Source organism: Chiloscyllium plagiosum, chromosome 24 (assembly GCF_004010195.1).
Source record: "Chiloscyllium plagiosum isolate BGI_BamShark_2017 chromosome 24, ASM401019v2, whole genome shotgun sequence".
Taxonomy (NCBI): Eukaryota; Metazoa; Chordata; class Chondrichthyes; order Orectolobiformes; family Hemiscylliidae; genus Chiloscyllium; species Chiloscyllium plagiosum.
The window spans coordinates 31,805,298-31,826,304 of NC_057733.1; the positions used below are offsets into that span (position 1 = coordinate 31,805,298).

Sequence of the window (21,007 nt, forward strand, 5' to 3'; positions counted from 1 at the left end):
TTACAATAAAGATGATCAGCCTTTCCTGAAGAAGGGCTCATGCCTGAAACTTCGATTCACCTGCTCCTTGGATGCTGCCTGACCTGCTGCGCTTTCCTAGCAACACATTTTCAGCTTACAATAAAGATCAGCCAAGATCCTTAGACAGCATCTTCCAAACCCATGACCCCTCCCTATAGAAGGGCAAGGGAAGCAAATACCTGTGAACCCTACGAATTGCAAGATCCCGTCCAAGCCACTAATCATCCTGACTTGGAAATATATCATCTTTCCATCATTTCGCTGGGTCAAAATGCTGGACTTAGTCCCCCAAGGGTATTGTGGGTCAACCTGCAGCACATGGATTACAGTGATTCAAGAAGGCAGCTCACCCCCACCTTCATAAGGGCAGTTAGGGATGGTCAACAAATGCTGGCCAGCCAGCAATGCCCACGTCCCATGAGGGAATAGAAATGCTAAATGCCATTACAAAGTCAAATCTGAATGTTTCCAGCATTGTATTTCGAATTTTCTCCTGGCCTCCATCTTATTTTTGATATAGTCTAATATTATCTTGTACACAGCAGAAGCCCCATAATCTACTTTCTCAAATCTAGCATTTAATTTTCTTGTTAATTGCTAATGTTGCAGCAGTATTTGACAGTGTATAACATCATTGTATAATACAGAAACTGATGTATTTGAACTTTTTAATCAGGCAGTAGAAAGAAAATGTTGGTTGCATCTACTGTATTAGAAAAATCGTGCTGGAAATGTTGGGGTTTAATACAATTCATCAAGGTCTCCTAAGCACCATTAAACAGAAAAACAGAATTCAGGTTACCTCCTTCTTTCTTAATGCTTCTGAATCATCCAGTATTTGCTTAAATCTCTTCTTCTCAAGTTCAAGACGCTCTGACAGTTCAAGGAAAGGAAAAGGTAATAATTAACTTGAAATACATGATAAAGATTTCAGTCTGTACAAATAAGCATATTTTAACAAAATTTAAGTCTGTGCATTGAAAATGTCTAATTTTGTTAGTCATTGCATTTCATGTCATTGGTCTTCAATAAGGATTTCACATAGATTTCAATGGATTTGAGGTTAAACTGCTCATAAGAAACCTATGTGCCATTCTTTCACTAAACTATATTTAATATATTTCAACTCGTTCTTCATCTTCAGCCAGCTTTGCTGCATTGCCATTTCTGGTTGAGATTTAATTTACCCTCACCATAAAACTACAAATGAACGAACAATTGCATGCACAAGCAAATTGCCAGAACAGCTATTGACCAACTACATTATTGATAAATACTGTACTGAATCTGTTAAATTTTAAGAATGTGAATATTTAAAGATTTTAATGAACATGTTTGAACAGGTAGTCACAACATAAAATTGTAAATTGAGAAAAACCACTGGGAATTAGCTAGAAAAGCACTCAAAGCATCTGGCTACATGGCAGATTATAGTGATTATTTTTCCATTCAAAATGCACTTTGAGGTGCATTATACAAAACCTACATGGCATACTAATATGAGTCGTGAAGAAGGGTTACTTCTGAAATGACCTCCTGATGTTGCCTGGCTTGCTGTGTTCTCCCAGCCCCCTGCTTGTGTATATTAATACTGATAAATTGTTCTTTACTGAATGCACTCTGAAGTTAGAATATATTAACTAGTCAGCTAATAGTCACAGAATCATCCAGCACAGAAATAGACCTTTCAGTCCAACTAGTCCATGCCATCCAGTTTCCGAAACTAAACTAGTCCCACATGCCTGCATTTGGCTCATATCTTTCTGAACCTTTTCTACAGGTTGTTCTGCTTTAACGTGCGTTTCATTAATGCGAATTTGCTATAACACGATTGATGAATTGGGGATACTATTTCAAAAGCATAAACATTTAAAGTATGTTTTGTTCATAACACAATTCCAGCCCATTTGTTTAAATGGTGCTGCTAATTTTACACAACTTTCTTATAACACAAGGTTGCACGAAAACTGAACTATCATGTTGTACTAGAACCAATTATATTTATGTACCTATCCAAATGTCTTTTAAATGTTCGAACTGTACCTGCATTGACCACTTCCTCTGGCAGTTCACTCCACATGCGGACCCAACCATCAACTCCATTTCCAGCAACATCCTGGTCAATCTTATCTGAAGCCTCTCCCATTTATTTTGTATCCCTCCTAGAGACTGGCGACATAACCATACACTGTACTCCAAAAGTTGCGTCACCAACATTCTGTACAACCTTAATCTGACATCACAACTTCAATACTCAATGGTCTGAACAATGATGGCAAGCGTTAGGACAATAATGATTCCTGTAAATTCTTCAAGAACGTATCCAGATGAAAACGTTCTTAATAATCATTCCTTATTGGTTTTGTCAAAGGCTTCAATATCTCATCATTATTTCTCCTTAAACAAATTCAAGTACTTTTGCATTTTCAGCATTGAGAACATTTTGAATCATTCGTTCAATGAAAGAGAACAGTATACTCTTGGTTTCAGAGATAAAGTCACTGAGCAGCCATTTGTTTCACCTCTGAACTCCCAACTCCATAATATTTTCAAATTTCGAAGAAGATTTCTGCGAACTTAGAATTTGTGCGAGAGTGTTTTTGAATCCAGATGATTCAAATTCTCCTGTAATCAGCAGCATATTTAGTCTAGTCTTTTATTGTGGCTAACTGGCACATTCTAAGATGGTGGTGAGTAAGGCTTCTCTGCTAAGCCCTTCTGCTCCATCTGTTTATTTTTTTTTAAGTTTGCTTACAGTGAGGAAACAGGCCCTTCGGCCCAACAAGTCCACACTGACCCACCGAAGCGAAACCCCTACATTTACCCCCTTCACCTAACACTACAGGCAATTTAGCATGGCCAATTCACCTGACCTGCACATCTTTGGACTGTGGGAGGAAACCGGAGCACCCGGAGGAAACCCACGCAGACACGGGGAGAACGTGCAAACTCCACATAGTCAGTCGCCTGAGGCGGGAATTGAACCCAGGTCTCTGGCGCTGTGAGGCAGCAGTGCTAACCACTGTGCCACGTTTTATTTTCTTTTTGTATTTTTTTTCTCCTTTATTCTTACTTCCCACCCTTGAGCCTCAAGTCAAGTCATCATGGACTCCCAGCCTTGAGATGACAGCAGAGCGGACTCCCAGCCTCAGCAAAATCTTCCAGCCTCGAGATGAAGCCTGGCATGGTCTGGAGGCTAAGTGCTAGTGCAGTCTGGTTGGAAGGATTGTTATTCTGAACTTTCTTTATTTTTCTAATTTATTCCTATGATTTTGTACTTTTATACCCAAGATGGCATGAAGGTCTGTAATGCTGTACTTCTTTTTTCTTTATTTTTCTAAATTTTTTTCCTAAGAATTTGTACTTAGGTAACTTTATACCTAAAATGGTGCCATATGTGGTGACTGGTAGACTTTTCACTGTCCTTGTGCAGTGCATGTGATAATAAAGCTAATTCTAATAGAATTATACTGCAATAATTTGTCTACCTTGCTTTTTATCCTACTTTCTTTCCTCTTGTCTAAATGTTTCATTTACCAATAACCTTTCCAAATGGCAATAATTCCAAAACGACCAAATTTGTAATACCTAAGAACCTGAGAGTTGGATAGGAATCATCCGCATATAGCCACCATCTTAGAAACAGGTTTGGTTTCAACTCATTGACCTAATGCTCCCCAGACTCTTAGAACTCATTCTGACTCCCATCTGAATCACAACTTGATATTGTTACATCCATAAGGGAAAGTGAGGACAGCAGATGCTGGAGATCAAAGTCAAAAAGTGTGTTGCTGGAAAAGCACAGCAGGTCAGGCAGCATCTGAGGCAGCAAATCGAAATTTCCAGCATACATTCCTGATGAAGGGCTTATGCTCAAAACGTTGATTCTCCTGATCCTTGGATGCTGTCTGACCTGCTGTGTTTTTCCAGTGCCACACTTTTTGACTTGTTACATCCATAGTCTGAACTGAATTCTGATGTACACACTTTACTCATTTCTCACATCTTCATATTAGCATGAGACTCTCACTCCAAACTACCAATCCCTGACCTATCCAATTCCTAATCTGGGATCAGTATAATTGTAAATCTTGGAATTGGCCAGTGGCATCTATTTGGATGCTTCTTTCCAGACCCTCAATCCTGCAAGTGAATTTGTGGAGATACACATTGATAAGAGTGTTCCACTAAAGCCCACTGGATCGCAAATAATTCACATGTCTTGGCATTCCAATCCTTTACATTTAGGCAATTCAGTTCTACTTAAAATTATTTTTTATTCACTGCTTCATCTGGTTTGAGTAGTTACTGATTAACATGCTGTTCTTCTAGGGAAAGAGTTTTGGGGAGTTTTGAAAGGGACCATCCTCATTACTGTGAAAACTGTTATGCAGTCACTTCAATCTTGTCAAGCTCATTAATTTAACTGAGGTTTTCTTCTGGTGCTTCAGGCTACTTAATCATAAGTTTTTTTCCCAAACATACTCAACACTGTTAATCAATTCTGAAGCATCATATTTAATCAAGGAAATAAAGTCAATCTACTGTTTTACTTGCAATAACTTTTAACATAATTTTGTATCACTTTTCATCAACTAAAATTATGACCATTAATGAAGTAAAACTACACTTCACTGTGCTAGGTATAACCTGTGGCACAGTGTTCATTAACAATCCAGCTGGGTTCATTTAAAATTATTACTCTGAGACACAGTTGCTTCATCATTAGGAGCCAAGTATGAATTCAAATTAGACTGTCCATATTTGTTCACTGTTGGTTTTAAAAGGGTGTTATATTAAATAAATATTGCAGAGTCTCAACAGTTCTGTAACAGTTCAAAAGCCACTATTTACTATTTGGTAATTTCAAAGTAAAGAATGCTCTGTATCTAATCATGCCATATCTTTGAATGGGGGACTTGGCGGCGGCTAATGGCTTCTAGGCTTCTTTCCCTAGAAGAACAGCATGTTAATCAGTAACTATTCATAAACTGAAACAATCCCAGACTAAGAATCTACTAAGATGATAGTTATCAGTCAAATGACTGTTAGGAAGTAATACATGGCATAATAAATGTTAGAGAATGGGAAAGGAATTTTAAAATCATCCCCTGATATGCTGATCCAAGTAGCTTTACACCATTGTTTCCTGCATTTTTAATCCAGGAAATCCAATAGCATGGATACCATCATTAAGACTGCTATATATCCGTTGTTAGGTTGTTCAGCAATTGGACAAGTAGACCTTAGAAGTAGAAATTAGTAAACTTGAATAAGTGTTGCTGTCATTTATATCATATTCTTTCAGTTTTAATCTAATCTACTCTTCTTGTTACTGGACTACTCAGGTATGAAAATTAGATTTTCTTTCATTGTTATTTTATGGCTACACCATATAAATATTTTTTTTTAAATCAGAACATATAAAATTACTGCAGAATCTGAATGAAGAAAATATAGTTGTCTGAAATACAGTGCATCATTTATACATATTTTTGTTTTGCACATTGAATAATATTTTCCAATAATTCACAGACTCTTGGAGCAAGGTAGAGGACTGAATTGTGTCCATAATATGCTTGCTTTACTTGTGAACATGGGCAGTCTTATCTACATTTAAAAATGATTTTATGTAACGACTCTCAGTTTAAATTCTGAAAGTATACCAATCTATCAAAGCTGAGATGGTTTTATTCGTTGACCTATTATTTACAAGCTACTTGATGTCAGTCATTTCGCTGGACTTCTGTGTCACATCTTTCTTGTGAAAAACACGCAGGAGGAGAGTATGTATATATATCTGATAAGTTGTTGGGCAACAGTTTAGGAAATGATTTGGATCAAAATTCCTACAGGATTGACACATTTAAACTCAATTTAGAATAAAAATTGAGCATTGCATACTGCTGGTATTCATTCTTTCACAAATTAGTTTTTAAAATGGGGACAAATTTAAAAAAAGATCATTAAATGCAAGATATTAAAGTGCATCGCAAGATATTAAAGTGCATCCCAAGAATAGCAATTATTTCATGCGCAGATGCTGAACAGACTGATATTCATATGTCGAATCAGGCAGCAAAAGAATTCCAGAGATTTACAAGGGTTTTATTGTAAACCCATAGTTTAACACAAACACTAGTTTTCACCTCCCTCTTTTTTTTCCCTTTCCAACCAAAGGCAAGTTTTTTTTTTAAACGTAAATAATCGACCACTACATCACTCACTCTTTCAAAAAATCCAGTTCTGGTTATTTTAATAAACCCGTTTAGATATATATTGACACAGCTCTGGTATAGGTGGGACTTCTGGCTCAGAGCTAGGGGCATAGCCATTGCATCACAAGAACTTCATTAAGACCAAGTTCTTTTTTTGTCACGTACCTGTTTGATGAATTAAACAAAAGTTACAAACACTGCACACCTGGGCACTGCTACAAGAACAGGGACCGAGAAAGAGAGAGGGCAGAATGGAACTGGAAGGTGGAAATAATGCCAACCAGCCCCACAGTGTTCACCTCTCACTAAAAGCATAAAGGCTATTGGTGAATAACATATGCTCCTGAAGGACACCCGGACAAGAACACAGTCACAAAAGAGGAAGGCAGTTAGGAAGAACTAAGTTCTTCTGTTAAAAGTTAAACTGCCACCCAATCAGCCATGCAACATAACTAAAGGGATAGAATTCAAGTCCGACCTGTTCCAGAGATGTGTAATAAAAACTCTGAACAGATCAGTCAGAAAATGAACAAGTGAATTGGAATTATTTCCCCTTCCAGTTCCATTTTGATTGAGCCATTCCCTCCTGGCTCTGAGAGAGAGTCATTACCACTGCATGAGGAGATATTTCTCATCAAACTGCTCACAGTTATTATTATATACCTCTGGAAAAAGAGGGACTTGAACACAGACCACATGGCTTAGAGGTAGGGACACTGCCACTCTACCACACTAAAATATCAGCATCACTTGTTCTCTAACGCTGAAGTGATTGACCCTCTTGTGATGTAGTAGTAGGGTCCCTACCTCTGAACCAGGAGGCCTGTGTACAAGTCCTATCTGATCCAGTTGTGTATAATAATACTTATGAACAGGTTGATTAGAAAACAATGACCCTGAAAGGAACTTGCATTTCTCACACTGACAGAGGATATGACTGTTACTAATATCAGAGAAGGTCTTTGAATGTTTCATATTAAGTTTAAAGCAAATTTAGATCACAGAAAATATTAAATTATATCAGATCAGTAATTGGTAAGATTAGAGAACAAATAGCTGTCTGTATTATTTTAAATTCAGTTATGAAAGTTTCCTTTTACAAATTAAAAGAAAGAGGAAAACATTGCTGGAAGCTTTAAGCTAGGTGCTGAGATAGATCTGTGCTTCACTGGATTCACTGAATTATTGATAGGCCCCAAAGGAATTTTCAATCTATGCCTATTTTTATCTTGTACCATGAAGAAGTTTTCTTATACATTTGCCTTACAAACTTGAAAACACAATATAAATTGTATACAATCTCTTTTATAATGACACTCAGAACTTCTCTAATTATTTAATCTCACAAAATTCAAGTTAGATTACCCTCAGTCTGGACTATTCTTTGCTTCATCTCAGCAGTCACATTGGCCAATTCTTGTTTCAGGTGGCAAATCTGATCATGCTGGACTTTACATCTTCGCTCTAGTTCATCGATCTGTTTGACAAAGATACAAAATAAGCATCTACTCTAAATTCAGGGAATTGGTGGAATGACATTGTAGGTGAAGACTATGCACCATCATTGCTCTGCTACATTGTGTAGAAGAAGGTTATAGTCCAACAGATTTATTTGGAAGCACTAGCTAGTACTTCCAAATAAACATGTTGGACCATAACCTGGTGTTGTGTGATTTTTTTTAAACTTTGTCTACCCCAGTCCAACACCAGCATCTCCATATCTTGTTTAGAAGAATTAGTTTTGATAAGTATAAATTAGATGACTGAAGCAAAATAATAATTTAGTTTTACATACAGACAATTGGTGTATTTTTCTTCGTCAAAGATCTTTGTATACAATGCAATTGCTTTTGGAAAGTTTTATATCTTTAGTATGAAGTCACAATAAACAATATTTAGGAAATGCCAATCTCAAAAGATTAAAAGAAGTTCCAAATCAATGAAGTTAAGGTAAAGCATTGACTTTTTGTTTATGGCATTTCAGATTACAGGGTGATAATGAAGGAAAAAAGTGAAAGAGATCCTGTGGATTACAGAAATGTAACTTATGGGGATAATTAGCATGTCCCAAAAGTTTCAAAATTAGCTTGTTAGATTAAATTCAATTAAAAAAGCACGAAATCAAGACAGAAAGCAAAAGTATCCAGCAACTCATGGATACATATGTAAGAGACAAAATTCAGATAACACATATTGTTGTCTTTCCCTATCAACCATATACAGACATTTACCAAGTAGTTTAAAACACCTGGAGTTGTTTTTAAAACAGAGGAGACTGGAGGGGGCAGGTAATGATTGAGAATTATAAAATTATGAGGGGCATAGATAGGGTAGACAAGAAGGAACTTTTCTGTATGGTGGAGAGATCAATGACCGGGGCATAGATTTAAGGCAAGATATTTAGAGGAGTTGAAAGGAAATTTTATTTCATCCTGAAGGTGGGAATTTGGAATTCACTGTCTGTAATTGTGGTAGTGGCAAAAACCCTCATGTCATTTTAAAACTTAGACACGAACATGCAATGCCAAGGCATACAAGGCTATGGGATAAGGGCTGGAAAATCGTTAGGTGCTTGTTTTTGACTGGCACAGAATCAGAGGACATAAGGGTCTTTTTCTGTGTTGGGGACTTCTGTGACTCTATAACTTGAAAACCTAATAGAAAACAAATAGAGATACAAAACATATAATTACTTCCACATTGGCCATTTGTTCCAAATTAATATTTTGGTGTACTCACCAAGCAAACAAACAATCCTAAATCACATTTTTCCAGTTCTGATCCCATGTTGTTTCATCATCTATTCCATCACCCACCTGAATCTAAATTGGGAAAAGTAACTACAGCTTGCAGTATCAATAACTAGCTCAAAATGTATTTGATTCCTTAGATACTCTGGGACACTTTCCAAAATCCACACTTTCCCTTTTGCAGTTAAAAATCACACTACACCAGGTTATAGTCCAACAGGTTTAGGTGGGAAGCACTAACTTTCGGAACACTCCACCTTCATCAGGTGGTTGTCCAAATCATGATTCCCTTTTGAACATTGCAGTACAAGTTTGAGGGCCAGGAAAAGGTTTTATCTGAGTAAACATACATGTAATTTACGTAATAAAGTGCAAGCTTCAAAAATTCTAGATCCAATATAATTTAATGCAACCAAATATTTCAGTTGGAGGTATTTTAAAAATTTATTTGTTGATGACAACGTGGCCATTGCCAGCATTTACCGCTTGTGGTGGTAGTGGTGAGAAAAGTGTTTATGGTTTTATATATTCCACAAGTTTTGCACAGTAACAGTTGCTAATATGTCTCAATTACGAAAACAGTATTTTGATTTGCCTACAAGAACATCCTAGCCAAACAGATCTATTTCATAACACAACCAATATGCAAACTTAATTAATTTCTAATACCTGTAGACAATCTGATGGAGAAATGATATCTACCTTGTTTGTGAGTTCCATGTTTTTTCCATTTGCTGCATTTAACTCCCTAGTCAACTTTACCTCTCGACTACATGCTTCCTGATGGGGAAAACAAATATCTTTATAGTATAAGTTTTTGGTTAGGATGAAAGGCCAAGAATTAATTATGCCACTTTCTGATACAATTTTTGAGAGATTAGTAGTGGTTCCTTTAAAAAACACAGATTAGGCTTTTTAATGTTCAGTACACACTCAATACACACCGTGTACATCAAAAATGCCTTGGACCTGTTCAGTAAATTTAATGTACTCTGTAGCATGAAACAGACAGGTGTTCCAGCTGCATATTTTCAGTAGTCGGTTCTGCTATAACACGACTGTTACGTTCTTGTGCAATCTCGTGCTATACAAAAATCGCGCAATAGCAGCACCATTTAAACAAATGGTACTGGAATTGCATTATTACCAATACACATTTTAAAAGTCTGCACTTTAGAAACAGCGTCCCCAATTTATCAATCGTATGACAGTGAATTTGTGTTAATGAAACGCACGTTATAGCACTTGAAAATGTCATCTGTAGCAGCAGCTGCAGGAACCACTGCCTGCATCACAATCTTTGGGATGTTTCTGCCCGCTAGAAACCTTCAAATTTGCTCCCTCCAAATGATTTGAATTTACAGTTGTGCCAATTAATAGTGATCCAATGCATAAAAATGTTCAATTAAAAGCACAAAATGAATCTAACGTACTGTTCAGGTGGAAAAGTTATAGTAAGCGATGCAGTGTCCATAATCTGATTTGAAATGCAAGCATTTAATTGATACACATACCATGTGCCAATATGACAATTTTTCCACTGCGTTCTGTCTAAAGTTTTTGAACAATAAAAAACTATGCTCTCAAACATAGGCTTATTTTGTGTTAGAAGCAGAGCACAGGAGGAGGCAATTCAGGCTATCATACCAGTTTGATCCTATGAAAGTGCTATCCAATTAATTCAACTTGTCTGTTCTTTCACTATTTCCCTTAGAATGTTTCCTTTTCAATTACGTTTTTTTTCCAACTGTTTCAATACATTCGGGCACACCTCTGTCGCCATTACATCCCAAAGAGGGCTTTAAATCTACACCTTCTAGCCCAGAGGTAGGGACACTACCACTGCAGAGCAAAACTCTGAGTCAGTGTTTAAGTACAAAGGTGGAATGCTGCATTAAACATTTCACTGAAAGACAAATGTGGAATTGGAACTCATCCATTTTAAGAATTAGTAGATAATAATGGCTGGTGGCCAATTGATCCATTTGAATATTCACACTTCAAAACCTGCAAGTTATTTCATACAAAAAATTATATCGTATTGTTTAAAGTTTTACAGGACAATTAAACTAATTTCAATTTTTTTTTTCTAATAAACTAATTCAGAGATGTTATTACACACCTCTAGAGCAGGTGGGACCTGAGCCCAGGCCTCCTGGCTCAGAGGTAGGGAGACTATCATTGCACCACAAAACTCCTGCCAATGAAGCCAATTGCTCATCTTATTCCATGCATATCACCTGCTGGCCAATTACCTGAAGATAACCACATCCCCAGCGGCTCCAAACTTACAATTTCTCTCTAAATGTTTTCTATAGGCACCATTATTACCTCTTGCTCACTCTTAAGCTCCTTTGAATGTCTCTCTTTTAATGCAATTTTTTCCAATTTTGTCTTCTCTAGAAGCTCTTTCAGGTTATTTGACTTTTGTTCGGATAATGTTAAAGCAGCATCTGTCATTTGCACTCTAAAACAGAATAAAATGGAAAATCTGGTTAAGACAGTAATAAAACAGAACGCGACAAATTGATTTATACTGGTTAAGCAACTAGAGATACAAAGCAAATTAAAGAAATTTGCACTGTAACACTTAAACATTACACACTTTAAAACTGTAACAGAAATGTGTACAATGAATGGAATCCAATTAACAATAGAAAGTCTTCTAGCTGCAATAACAACATCTCAATTTCACTGCACTTATATTGGAGCAAACCAAACTTTCCAGAAGAATCCTAGGATATGTAGGAAGAACACATTTTGGGTGCTATGCTTTGTCATATGTATATGAAAAAAACGAGTATAGAATACAACAACAAAACTGATCACACGCTCAAAAGAATAAACTGTGAAGAAAGATTTAAACATTTAACAAATTGTAAAGCTGAAGTAAATGGGATAGATGAAGAAAAGGGGCTTTCAAGTGTAAAATCATATACACAGTGTAGCTTTTGAATAGAAGACACAAATAGAAATTAGTGAAAAAAGTCCTTTATGCTCAAATAATAAGTGAGACTGAAGCATAACAATTAAGTAATGCAAAATAAATTTTGCAGTGATAAAAATAATAAATGTAAAGAATGACATTTGATGGTCAGAATGGACTTTACTCATTCCAAAGATTTTCTCAAAAGTCCAATCCACTACAGAAGCAAAGGCACAAGTTAGTTATATTTGGAGAGAAAAAGCAAAATTTTGTATTCAAGTAGATGGCTTACAAAGCCATGAAATCACACTGGCAAAATTATACATCCTGGTTCATTTACTGGAGAAAATAATTAGTCTAACCAAATTTCTGACAAATAACTAGGGAGTTATTTTTAATTTCTCAGCATGAATCACTCCAGAAGACAAACAACCTATGAGAGGAAGGATGTTGTTAACCAGAAGGGGTACAAATAATCATTAATGTCACTGGGACTGGAGGGTTTGAGATATAAGAAGAGACTGGATAGGCTTGGGCTTTTTTCCCCTGGAGCGGCAGAGGAATAGGGGTGACCTTAAAGAGGTTTATAAAATAATGAAGGGTAAACACAGGGTGATTAGCCAATGTCATTTTCCAAGAGTAGAAGAGTCAAAACTAGGGGGCATAGGTTTAAGATGAGAGGGTAAAGATTTAAAAAGGACGGAGGGGCAACTTTTTTCACACAGAGGATGGTCTGTTTATTGAATGAACTGTCAGGGTAAGTGGCAGAGGCAGTTATAATTACAACATTTAAGAGACATTTGGACAGGTACATGAACAGGAAAGATCTGTTTCCATACTGTGTGATTATGACACTACAATTCTATAAATCAGGAATAGTAGAAGTTTTGCACTTCAAGTTATACAAAGCATGTTAAACATTAATCTTAAACAGGAGAACCATTGCAGTGATTCAATACAAATGGCCTGTTGTCAAAATAGACTGCAAAAGGAACAAAAAATCTAACTGAAAAGCTGCAGTCTTTCCAAGGTCACACTGAGTCAAAATAGAGATATTCTGCAGTCACCTAATCTATTCTTAGTCTTTCCAGTGTAGAAGTGAACAGAATATGAACAATGAATATAAGATAACTGCAAATGCTTCTGTCCAATGTCAACTGGATTGACACAAACTTATGTTGCATACTTCAAGCAAATTTGGAAAACATGTCTGCAAGTGGACTGCAGTATATTCAAACACTAGAGCACTTATCGACAAAAGAAATCTTACTTTGCTCGTAAAGAATTGATGATAGAACTCTTCTCAGCTAGTGCTTCCTGTAGCTGTCCAACTTGCATTGCAGCAGTCCTAAAGTGAAAAGGTTATTAAAATTACATTAAAAGTCATCAACCAAATATCAGCAGCAGATAGCAATTTCTCTTTAGAGGTGGCCAAATTATTGTAAATTTGTTGAAAGACAGGAATTAAAATTTTACTAAAATTGGACACAGAATGGCTGTTATTGACTTAGTTTAAAAGGCAAGACTATTTTACTCCTGCATTGTAAGTCAATTTCCTCCAATGAAAAGCACAAGCAATAAAATAAACTTTTCTTTAATTATCATATGTGGGTATTGGCAATGCATTAAGTTAGTCTACCTTTAGTTTTATTACATGATGAAAATCTTTTATTTAAAAACACACAGTGAGTAGTTAAGATCTGCAAGGCACTGCCTGAGACTATGACTGAGACAGATCCAACTTCAAAAGAGAGTATGATAAGCACCTGAAGAGAAAAAAAATTGCAGGGTTATGGAAAGGATAGGGAAGTGGAACAATATGATCCGAGGACGGAAAGATCTGGCGCTGAATGGCCAGTGCTGTAACTATTCCATGAATGACTCTCCTTCTTAAACTCTCCCCTGTCCTGAGGAGTTGAGATCCTCAGGATTAAATAACCAACAGTCGTTTGTCTCCAATGAGTGTGCAGCTCGATGGTCCAGTAAGACAACGTTGATTTTACCTTTACTATTGTTCTGAATACAGATTAGCAGTCAGCTGAAAAAGAACTGCAACCTGCCCCATCTCCCTACCCCCACCACCCCAACCAAGTTCCTTCAAAAATCAGATATTTTTGACCATTTAAGAAAGTACAAAGCCATTTTGTTTTCAGTTTTTCATTTTTCCCTCTTGTGGACAGAATGCTGACTAAGATCTATACAAGAATAGGAGAGTGAAGTTAAAGCCTAATTTGAGTAAATCCTATGAAGTAACATCACACATAGAAAAGAGTTCACTGACCTACAGCTTCGTGTCAATTCCTCTTTTTGTTGATCAATTACGCCCATCATATTCAGGAACTACAAATGAATTAGAGATAGAATTGAGCAGCAATTACAATGCTAAAGAAGTAGTTACTCAGAAAATGCTCAAGTTCATGAAAAACTGAAATGTTATAAAATCTTGAAGTTTACAAATATCAATACTTCAATGAATAAATATTGATTGCAGCTTTAAAAATATTTTCACCTATGCAGTAATGGAAAATACAGGGCCTATTAGTAAATTTCAAAAAGAAATTTGAAAACAATAGGATATGAAATAATGTGAGCTTGTATTTCCATCAAATATTGATATTAGTCCATAAATATTATCAGAGCTCAAAAGGTTAAACTCTAAAATAAGGCATGGGCTTTTTTCTTGCTTTCCACTAGCTACGTGGGAAGAGAAAAAAAGCAGCCTGCAAATATGGAATAAAGGCACATACAAAAAGTCTAAATCTTTACATGAGGAACTACAGAAGCCCTACGAAACAACAGGCCTTTACTTTCAGAAACCATTTAACAACGTTCCAAAGGAAAGGTCTGAAAGTGAAGACATTCACAGTGGAAAGACTGATGACCTTTGTAAAAGGACAGACACTTGACAGCAGTTTATGCTGTAATAGGAGCAACAATTGAAAGGGAAAGTGAAGGGATAGATTTTGAATTCAGAAGCTCAAAGGAAAGTGCTCCAGTTCCAAAATGTAGCAAAGATGGTGGCAAGAAATGGTTGCAGAATCTGAGAAGGCACATTCAAAATGACAAGGTAGAAAAATTATACTTTGTTGCATATTAATGCTGTATTTGAGAGTGTAATAGTATCCCCATGAATAAATGGGTGGCAAGTATTCTATGAAAATGGTTCAAATAACTACAGACAAATCTCATAGGTTGTGGAAGACAAGATTTTCAATCATCAATAACTTGTATTCATACAGCCTTTGTTCACAGTGTTGTCAAACAATGTTGATCATCAAGCCACATAAGATATTAGGTTAGAAAAACTTGCATCTTTGGCAAAGTTTAAAAGGGTGTCTTTCAAGATCAGAAGTCAAGAGAGAAAATTCCATTGGTTGTGGCCTAGCCAGCTGATGGCACAGTTGCGAGTTGTGGTGTAATTAAAATCAGTGATTGGAAAAAGGCCAGAATTAGAGATCCATGGACATATTGGAGGGTTGGATAGCTGCATGAGATTTTTGGTGGGTGGGCAGAGGCAGGCTCATGTAGACTGTGCTCAACTATATAGCCAGAACAGTAAAGTACGAACATGAAACATAAACAAACTGCATCTTGAAAACTTTGCCAGACATTAGTCATGGAAATATGAAACAATGTTAATATACATTCAGCAGCTGAAAGATATGCCATGAGTTTGAAAATCAGAGGAGCAAATATGTAAGATTGAAGAAACTGAGAAAATAATTAAATTGTTAGAATAGAAAATAGCAAGATAAAACAGTTAGTAAACAATGTAGAGAAAGTAGCACAGAATATAATTTCAAAATAAACCATCTTGATACAACAGAGAAACAAGGGTCCAATTTCGAGAAACGAATACTTAAACTTGAGGTTAAGAAATTATTCTCAATCTTTCTAAAGAATTTGAACAGACTTCTCCGTATGGCTGTTGAGCAGATACTAGATGTGGAGAAAGTGAGGACTGCAGATGCTGGAGATCAGAGCTGAAAATGTGTTGCTGGAAAAGCGCAGCAGATCGGCAGCATCCAAGGAACAGGAGAATCGACGTTTCGGGCATCTTCAAGAAGGGCTTATGCCCGAAACGTCAATTCTCCTGTTCCTTGGATGCTGCCTGACCTGCTGCACTTTTCCAGCAACACATTTTCAGATACTGGATGTGTACAAGAAACATTCACTTTAACAAGCAGAGACTGTCGTTCTGGATGTTGAGCCAAGATATGATGAATAAGGCCAATCAATCTATTTTGTGATTTCTATTGCCATTACATAATCTGCACATTATCAGCACTTGCAAAATAAAATTGTAAAGTGCAACTTATGAAATTGAGCCACCAATAAATTCAAACCATGCAATCCATTAATTAGTTTCATTTATGGGTCATATCAAAGGCTGTTCCTGATTATCAATGGAAACAAGAATTAAAATTATCCAAAGACAGCAATTTCCAGTTCTTGCAGAGTACAATTAATAAATTAAATTGTAGTTTCTAAACTATCCAAAAATTCTACAAACAAACCCATTTCTTTTCCTTGAACAGTTATTATTCAGTTCCAGATGTACTCTTAATGATCCCATCAGGAAACCCAGAGCTCATTTTTCATGATCAATTCAATTTCTCAATAATTGATCATGTATAGTAGGTTGACCCTGAAATTTGAAAATCCAGATCCTAGAAACTGAATATTGCACAAATTAACATCCAAAAAACACAGTTTGTTTAAGGTGTGAACCAGATATGCTCAAAAGCTAAAAGAGAAAATGTTGGAAAATCTCAGCAGGTCTGGCAGCATCTGTAAGGAGAGAAAAGAGTCTAACTGACAAAGCTAAAAAAAGGGGAGAAATAAGGAGTAATTTATACGAGGCTGAGAGAAGGCAGAAGCAAAGGTAGCAATAAATAGGTGATAATGACAGTGCATAGAGAGATAGGGAGATTAGGAGCTGTGAATGACCAAGGCTGAAGCCAGTGCTATGTGACAAAATATGTGGGAGATGGGGGGAGGGGGAGGGGTGAAGCAGAGGCAAAATGGAAAACCCCCATGGTCAAGGATTGGACACAGGTAGTAATTATGTATCAACTAACAGTCATTGAAATCAAATGTCCAGGGTTGTGTAAACTAGGTGGATTAGACATGGGAAATGCAGGGTATGGGGATGGGAAGGTTCTGGGCGGGATGCTCTTCGGGGAGTCAGTGCAGAAACATTACAAAAAGTTTGTTCACAGTCCCAAAAGAAAGAAAAATATTGTCCAATCTTCATTCTACCAACTACTTAAATGGTACATATACAACAAAATGCAGGGTACATGTATAACAAAAAAAAATCTTGCCACCCCAGCAAGGTTCAGAGGTAATCGCACTGATATGCTAATAGCAGAGGGTTTGAGTTTAAAAAAGGGAACTTTTGATACTTGGTTAGAATTATAATCATTACTCACACACAACCACAAATAATTAGTATGTACTTGACATGAGATAATTATAGTCAAATATGCACTGGTGTTGTGCAGATTGGAGTCACAGGATGTAATTTCAATCAGAGCACAATTTACAGTCCAATCAATAAGTTTTACAATTCTTTCAAATTGCACAATAGAGTTTTTAATAGGGTTTTAATTCCAAATGCCCTTTATGCAAGTAACTTGAAAGAAGATTTTAATTTACAACAATTCAGGTTTGTTCATATTTACGGGATGCAGATTTTAAAATTAAAATGTTCAGACCAGGAGAAGGTTCAAATTAAAACACAAGACATGCTTTTCCTATGATATACAAAATCATGGACAAGAGGGGTATCTGTACCTGTGATTTGAAACTGCTTTTTCTCCACAACCTGCAGATTCCTCCTTTATGATTTGATATTAAATACCACTTCAAAAATTATTATATATAGGTTCACCAACCATTCAGGCAATACATTCTAAATCATAACACTAAACATTTTGGATTTTTCTGATCATTTAAAATTGGTATATTTTGGTTAGCAGTCTGCATGGGTTTCTGCCAGGTGCTCTGGTTTTCCTCCCACAATCCAAAGATGTGCAGGTTCGATAGATTGGCCATGCTAAATTGCCCCATTAGGTTCAAGGTTGTGTAAACTAGGTGGATTAGACATGGTAAATGCAGGGTACAGGGATGGGAATGTTCTGGGTGGGATGCTCTTCAGGGGGGGTCAGTGCAGACTTAATGGGTTAAATGCCCCCTATGTGCACCATAGGGATTACTTTAGATTACTTACGGTGTGGAAACAGGCCCTTCGACCCAACAAGTCCACACCGACCCGCCGAAGCGCAACACATCCAGTCGCATTCCCCTATATTTACCCCTTCACCTAACACTAGGGGCAATTTAGCGTGGCCAATTCACCTAACCTTCACGTTTTTGGATTGTGGGAGAAAACCGGAGCACCCGGAGGAAACCCACGCAGACACGGGGAGAATGTGCAAACTCCACACAAAGAGTCGCCTGAGGCAGGAATTGAACCCTGGTCTCTGGCACTGTGAGGCAGCAATACTAACCACTGTGCCACTATGCCGCCCATAAATAGTAGCTCAGTCATGATGCTGGTAGATTCTCTGAATCTATCTGCCAGTAGAAATAAACAGTTCCTTCATATTCATCAAAATCAGTTAGAATCTTGAACATTTATTCGATACACATATCTTTTGTTTATTCCTCTCTCTTCCACAGTAGGGAATTTCCTTTTGTAAGTCAGAAAGAGTTCATCATTTAAACATAATAGATTATTCATATCACTTACAGTCATTATTATTCTCATATTACAATTCCTTTTGCGTATTCCCAGAAGCAAATTCTTGTCCATTTGGAGTTTAAATGGCTAACATCGAGTAATATAATTTGTCAAGTTTTGAACAGAATGCCCTAGATGTAATTTATTCATTGGAAGTAATAAACTCTCTAATGTCTTCCTAGTCTCCAAATAATTGAAGAATAATCAGTCAGTCAGTTTGGGTCAATTAGGCCAAATTCTGTGACTTAAATTTGATAAAAGAAAAGAATTATAGTATCAAAGTTGAATCATCAAAAAATACGAATAGTTTACATCATTAAAGCTTATAAAATGTCAGTTCATAAAGTACAAAGTATATTATCAACTAACCAGTTAACACTGAACTCATTCTATTGTCTGCAGCATAAAATTTGAGAATTTGAGTAAAAGGTAAAGTCACTACAGTTCCACTAGGCCATAGGGCTGCTCTCTCATTAAAGAGAACTGGTGGTGGTTCAACTTGAAGGTCACCATATCTCAGGCAAGAGAAGAGGTTGAAACTGTGAGTTCATCATGTTAGCTTCACCCAATGCAGAAATTGAACTTACATGGTTGGCATCACGCTGCATTACAAACTAACCATCCAGCCAACTAATCTTACCAACCCTTGAATTTGAACACATCCCAATGGAATCTGTGTCTTCATCTTGATTAGGAACATAATAGGGTAGGACTAGCATTGTAGTATAAAGAAGAACAGGATGAAATGCTAATCTGTCTAATATTTAATTCAATTTCATGGCCTGGACATGCAGCTGCCAATTAGATACTAATTTCCTCTCTAATCCCAAAATAACTAAGATAATACATCCAACTCCATGAGATCAATGTTACTTAGGGTTTGGTTTCACAGATGTTCAACATTGCTCCACCAAACCAATTTTTTGAATGCCAATGACCAGTCTCTGTAAACAAGTATTTAAACAATTTCAACTTTCCATCTGGAATATTATTGACCTTACTGGGTTATTGCTGGATAAGTACAGCTGATATTCTTTTCTTGCACCTTTCAGAGCCACCTATTAGTGTAGTTTGATAGTTTAACAACTGTTCATAGACTAAAGGAAGCAGCAAAACCTCTGAAATATACTATGAAGGAAAAGGACAAACCTATACAGGAATTGAAAGCAATTAGCCTTGACTGGGAAAATAAGGAGTTGAGGCTACATAAACAAAACCATTTTGATACCTGCTCTATAACTGGATACCTCATGCCACAAACATAAATTCAGTCCAACACAGGCACCTCCACAAATTACTTCTGATAAGGAAGCAAGCTGCAGTCTCAAGGACTCCAAAAGAGTAATCAACATTTTGGATGAAAGGAATCTAAAGAATCATAAATAATATCGCATCATGGACCTGAAGGATGAAGTATCAAATACCAGAACAATTCAACAGCAGGACTTTGAAGAACAATACTGCTCAAGGATTGAAACCTGAACACTTCCAGAGGCAGACACTGTTAGTTGGAATCATAGCTAAATTCCACCATTGGTAATAGTCAAGTTGAGTTATGAGGCTTAACCTGCTTATTTGAGGGATCTTATTTTGGTTGCTACATGAAATAAAGTTTAAATCATTTTCTCAGTACTTGATTTCTGTGCGATTTCTTAATAAGTAGCTGAATTCAAAGTAACTCACAACAATACTTTGAACCAGGCAGCTTAACCAAATAAGTGACAGACACCTGAAATAGTCGAAACATTTTTTCAACTATGTTAAGACTTGGGATGTTCCATCAGTCACAGTATTATAATTGTAATCTAGAATGAAAAGGGCAAAGCGAATAAACATATTTTTAATGGAATGAACAAAGAAATGAGACTGAATGAGTAGTTATTTGATAGTATAACCTGATAGGCCAAATGGTCTTTGTCTTTATCGTGAAATGTTATGGTCAGTAAAAACATAGTATGATAAATAGGAATAAGGAGTAGACTGTAATAGCTTTTTGAGCCATTTGTTGAGATCACATCCAAAAAGCTTACAAATGATCAAGCCCAGAATCCATTTGCTTACCCAATCCCATAATGTTTATTTTGAAAAATCTAACCGACTGCCTTCTGTGATAAAGAATTCCAAAGATTCGCAAATCCCAAAGTGAAGAAATTCCTTATCTTGTTCTTAATTTATCGGCGTTTAATCCTCAGACTATGCAGTGGGTTGTAGACTTTTCAGGCAGCAAAAATAGCCTTGCAGCAATTAGCCTGTACGTTTTCTAAAATATTTACACCCTGAATTTCTAACTTTTCTAACATCAGAGAGTATAGACTCAGTATAGTCAGCCTCTCATCGTAAGACA

At 36.5% G+C, this 21,007-nt stretch overlaps 1 protein-coding gene and 1 non-coding gene across 4 annotated transcripts in view; both read right to left on the reverse strand.

Annotated features, from left to right (window-relative positions):
* lrrc45 (leucine rich repeat containing 45) overlaps window positions 1-21,007 on the reverse strand; it is a 76,722-nt gene that overhangs the window by 41,964 nt on the left and 13,751 nt on the right. For all 3 annotated transcript variants that reach the window (XM_043714724.1, XM_043714722.1, XM_043714723.1), the window contains exons 6-11: window positions 14,197-14,255; window positions 13,186-13,263; window positions 11,321-11,456; window positions 9,692-9,769; window positions 7,605-7,716; window positions 824-894 (exon numbers count right to left, since the gene is read on the reverse strand). In XM_043714724.1, coding sequence (XP_043570659.1) covers window positions 824-894; window positions 7,605-7,716; window positions 9,692-9,769; window positions 11,321-11,456; window positions 13,186-13,263; window positions 14,197-14,255 — 534 coding nt within the window. The remainder of the gene's footprint in view (window positions 1-823; window positions 895-7,604; window positions 7,717-9,691; window positions 9,770-11,320; window positions 11,457-13,185; window positions 13,264-14,196; window positions 14,256-21,007) is intronic.
* Window positions 14,528-14,628, reverse strand: LOC122562371. Its single transcript, XR_006315289.1, has one exon. It is a non-coding gene; the product is annotated as a small nucleolar RNA SNORA17 (small nucleolar RNA).